Raw genomic sequence first — 2,732 nt, 5'->3', positions numbered from 1 at the left:
GTGATATCATATGCTATTTACACTAAGTGCAAATAGCTATAGATTCTATTTATACCATGTTAAAATAGCAGGATATTCTGCTAATTACTTATTGCAAATAGTGGCAATTATCTGCACCTCAGCATTGTAATACATTATAAAACAGTATGCAAAAATTATAATAAAATTGTAATTATAATTCAAATTATTAAATGGATGGCATCTTATTGGGACAAAAGCCCTCCCTAACCCTACCCGATACTTTATTTTCAACTTTGATTATTTCCTTCATTTTTATTAAAAATAAATGCTTTTCTGATGTGATGTGACTTGAACTTTGAAAAGAGAACCTTTTAGGACAGGCGCCCCCCCCCCCCAAGTTGGTCTAATTTTCACTGATGCTCGCGCCCCCCTTGACAGGTACTGGCGCCCCCCTGGGTTGAAAACCCCTGCTCTACGCCACTGAATCTGACGACTGATGACCGTCTTTTGTAATGTTGACTATCCCAATCACATGTTGGTGGGTGGAGTTAGTGTAAATAGCCGCTGCCAACAAGGCGGGCTATTTGCACTTAGTGTAAATAGACACTCCGATTTTTATTTTATTTTATTCCCAACAGTTAAACAGTTGCCCACAGCACCCCCACTTCCCGCGCCTATGATTAACAGTCAATTTTGATTCCATGTTCTGTTCTGACTGGCTGTGTTGCATCACACAGGATAGACAAACTGCTGGAAACTTGTTACATCATGCCTGGTTGAGAAAGAAAATTGTGTCTCTTTTTGTGAACCGTTTTGGTCTGACCTTTAGTCCGCACAGCATCTGATAGACCAGGAACTGGATGCGGTCTTCTGTAAGGATGCCCTTGACTTTAGAGAGGTCTGTGTACATGTACGGCATCACCAGGTAGCTAAAACAGACAGGAATTGTTTATTTCTTATTTTTAAAGAATAATTCACCCAAAAATGAATTCTATCATTATTTATTGATGGAAAACGACATTAGAAAGGATCTTCATGCAGTTCTTTTACATCAGTTGTTTTATGAAAAAATAGTAAAGACTGAGTAAATAAAGACAGAATTCTCATTTGTTCTCTCAGACATATGACTAAACAGATCGATTTTTGCATACAAAGGCCTTATTAAAGACTTACAAGTCTTGGAAGTCGTCCAGTCTGGAGGCAGGAGTGAAGACATCTAGCAGGCCTATTACCTTGGGTTGGGCGGCAAAATTGATACAGCGAAGTCAGTCTTTTCAAGATGTTATAATGGTGTTAGACAGACAGACTGACTGAATAAGGCTGCCTAATTTTCGCTGTAATCTTTTAAATACTTATAGAAGTTGCTTACAGTTTATGACACTGAAATCAATCATCAGCGTGTCTCCAGGCGCCACAAGTATCCTGTTCTGAGCTAACACACTGAGTCCACCAAGCTAAACATTTGATACTCACACCATTCTCAATGAAAGCAATGTGAGTATGGTGTGATACAAGTCTTTTTGTGCCTTACAAAAGTCATTCAAGCTATTGAAACTGCTGTAAAATAGGAACTAACAATGTAAGCAACAAGATCTAACCTCAAGGCGCGTCATGCATAAAAGACACTTACATTTTCATGTTTCATATGTTTGAGCAGGCTCAGTTCACGATAGGCTCTCTTCGCGAAGATCTCTGATTGAAAGGGTCGGTGCAGCTTCTTGATGGCCACCTTCTCTTTGGATTTATTGTTGATAGCCGAGCTAAGAAAGGGAGAACGATCGGCATCATAAACAAATATTTTGAACTGAGGTTGAAGGTTTAACGACCGACTAACAAATACAGGAACTGATATAGAAACTGCAATATTCAAATAAGAAACTGCACAAGCATGTTAGCTGATGATACGTTGCTTTGCTGCAAAGACTTCTTGTCAGAGCATGTGGGTTTCACAGTCCCCCACTTTCACCAGTGTTTGATCTTAGAGCTGTTGTGAAGGTTTTGTGGCATTAAACCCTGAACAGGAAATGTCAATGCTGCTGGGATATATCATATCGTTCGTGACTAAATTTAGCAATGATGTGACAGTGAAAATACAATATATACAGTAGCATTAGCTTCCAGAGCAAAGAGCCTGCAAAATTAGGAATGCATGATATATTGGTGACATCAGTACTGTTGTCAGTCTGGCCCGATAACCGATATTTATTTACTGTTATAAAGTAAATAAATGACTAAGTGAAGTAAGAACATACTTCACTTTGGTTTTTCCTCTTTTCAGTCAAGTCATCTTAAAAAAAGTGTTGAAAATTAGCAGTCTTTCATGTTAAATTTAATCTTCATATTACAACAATAAAAACATTTTATTTATAAAAAGCATCAGCAGCAACACTAACAAGCAAAATAAATGTAGAATGTCTAATGTTTTCAAATAGAGAAAATAAATAAAGGACAGGAGTCATCTTCATTTGAAACTACAGTTTTAGTAGGCTTATAAGCTGTTTAATCGGCTAAAGAGTGAAGAATAATTCACTGGATAATGTTAATTCACTGAATAATATTCTCTGGAATATTGGAATATAACAAACAAAACATTGTATTTTATTGCATTTCTCAACTGGTATATCAGAATTACTAATGTTTTTGTCGTTCTAGATTATGAAATGCCTGCTGACAGCGCAGTTTATCTATGCAGTTACACAGAACTATACTCAAACTGCGATCCGCTCGCGGAGATAATAAATAATTAATTTCCATAGAGTTGTATTTATTTA

General features: G+C 36.9%; 1 protein-coding gene across 1 annotated transcript in view; it reads right to left on the bottom strand.

The window, feature by feature from the left end:
* The window catches only part of LOC107734522 (mitogen-activated protein kinase 13-like), a 14,440-nt gene that overhangs the window by 8,399 nt on the left and 3,309 nt on the right, over positions 1-2,732 (bottom strand). Inside the window, exons 2-4 of the mRNA XM_016546495.1 lie at positions 1,592-1,721; positions 1,135-1,193; positions 785-890 (exon numbers count right to left, since the gene is read on the bottom strand). Of these exons, the coding sequence (XP_016401981.1) occupies positions 785-890; positions 1,135-1,193; positions 1,592-1,721 (295 nt within the window). The remainder of the gene's footprint in view (positions 1-784; positions 891-1,134; positions 1,194-1,591; positions 1,722-2,732) is intronic.

This window comes from Sinocyclocheilus rhinocerous, unplaced genomic scaffold (assembly GCF_001515625.1).
Source record: "Sinocyclocheilus rhinocerous isolate Xijiao unplaced genomic scaffold, SAMN03320098_v1.1 scaffold99, whole genome shotgun sequence".
NCBI classification, from domain to species: Eukaryota; Metazoa; Chordata; class Actinopteri; order Cypriniformes; family Cyprinidae; genus Sinocyclocheilus; species Sinocyclocheilus rhinocerous.
The sequence above is the reverse complement of the archived record's forward strand: the minus strand, read 5'-3'. Positions and strand labels throughout refer to the sequence as shown.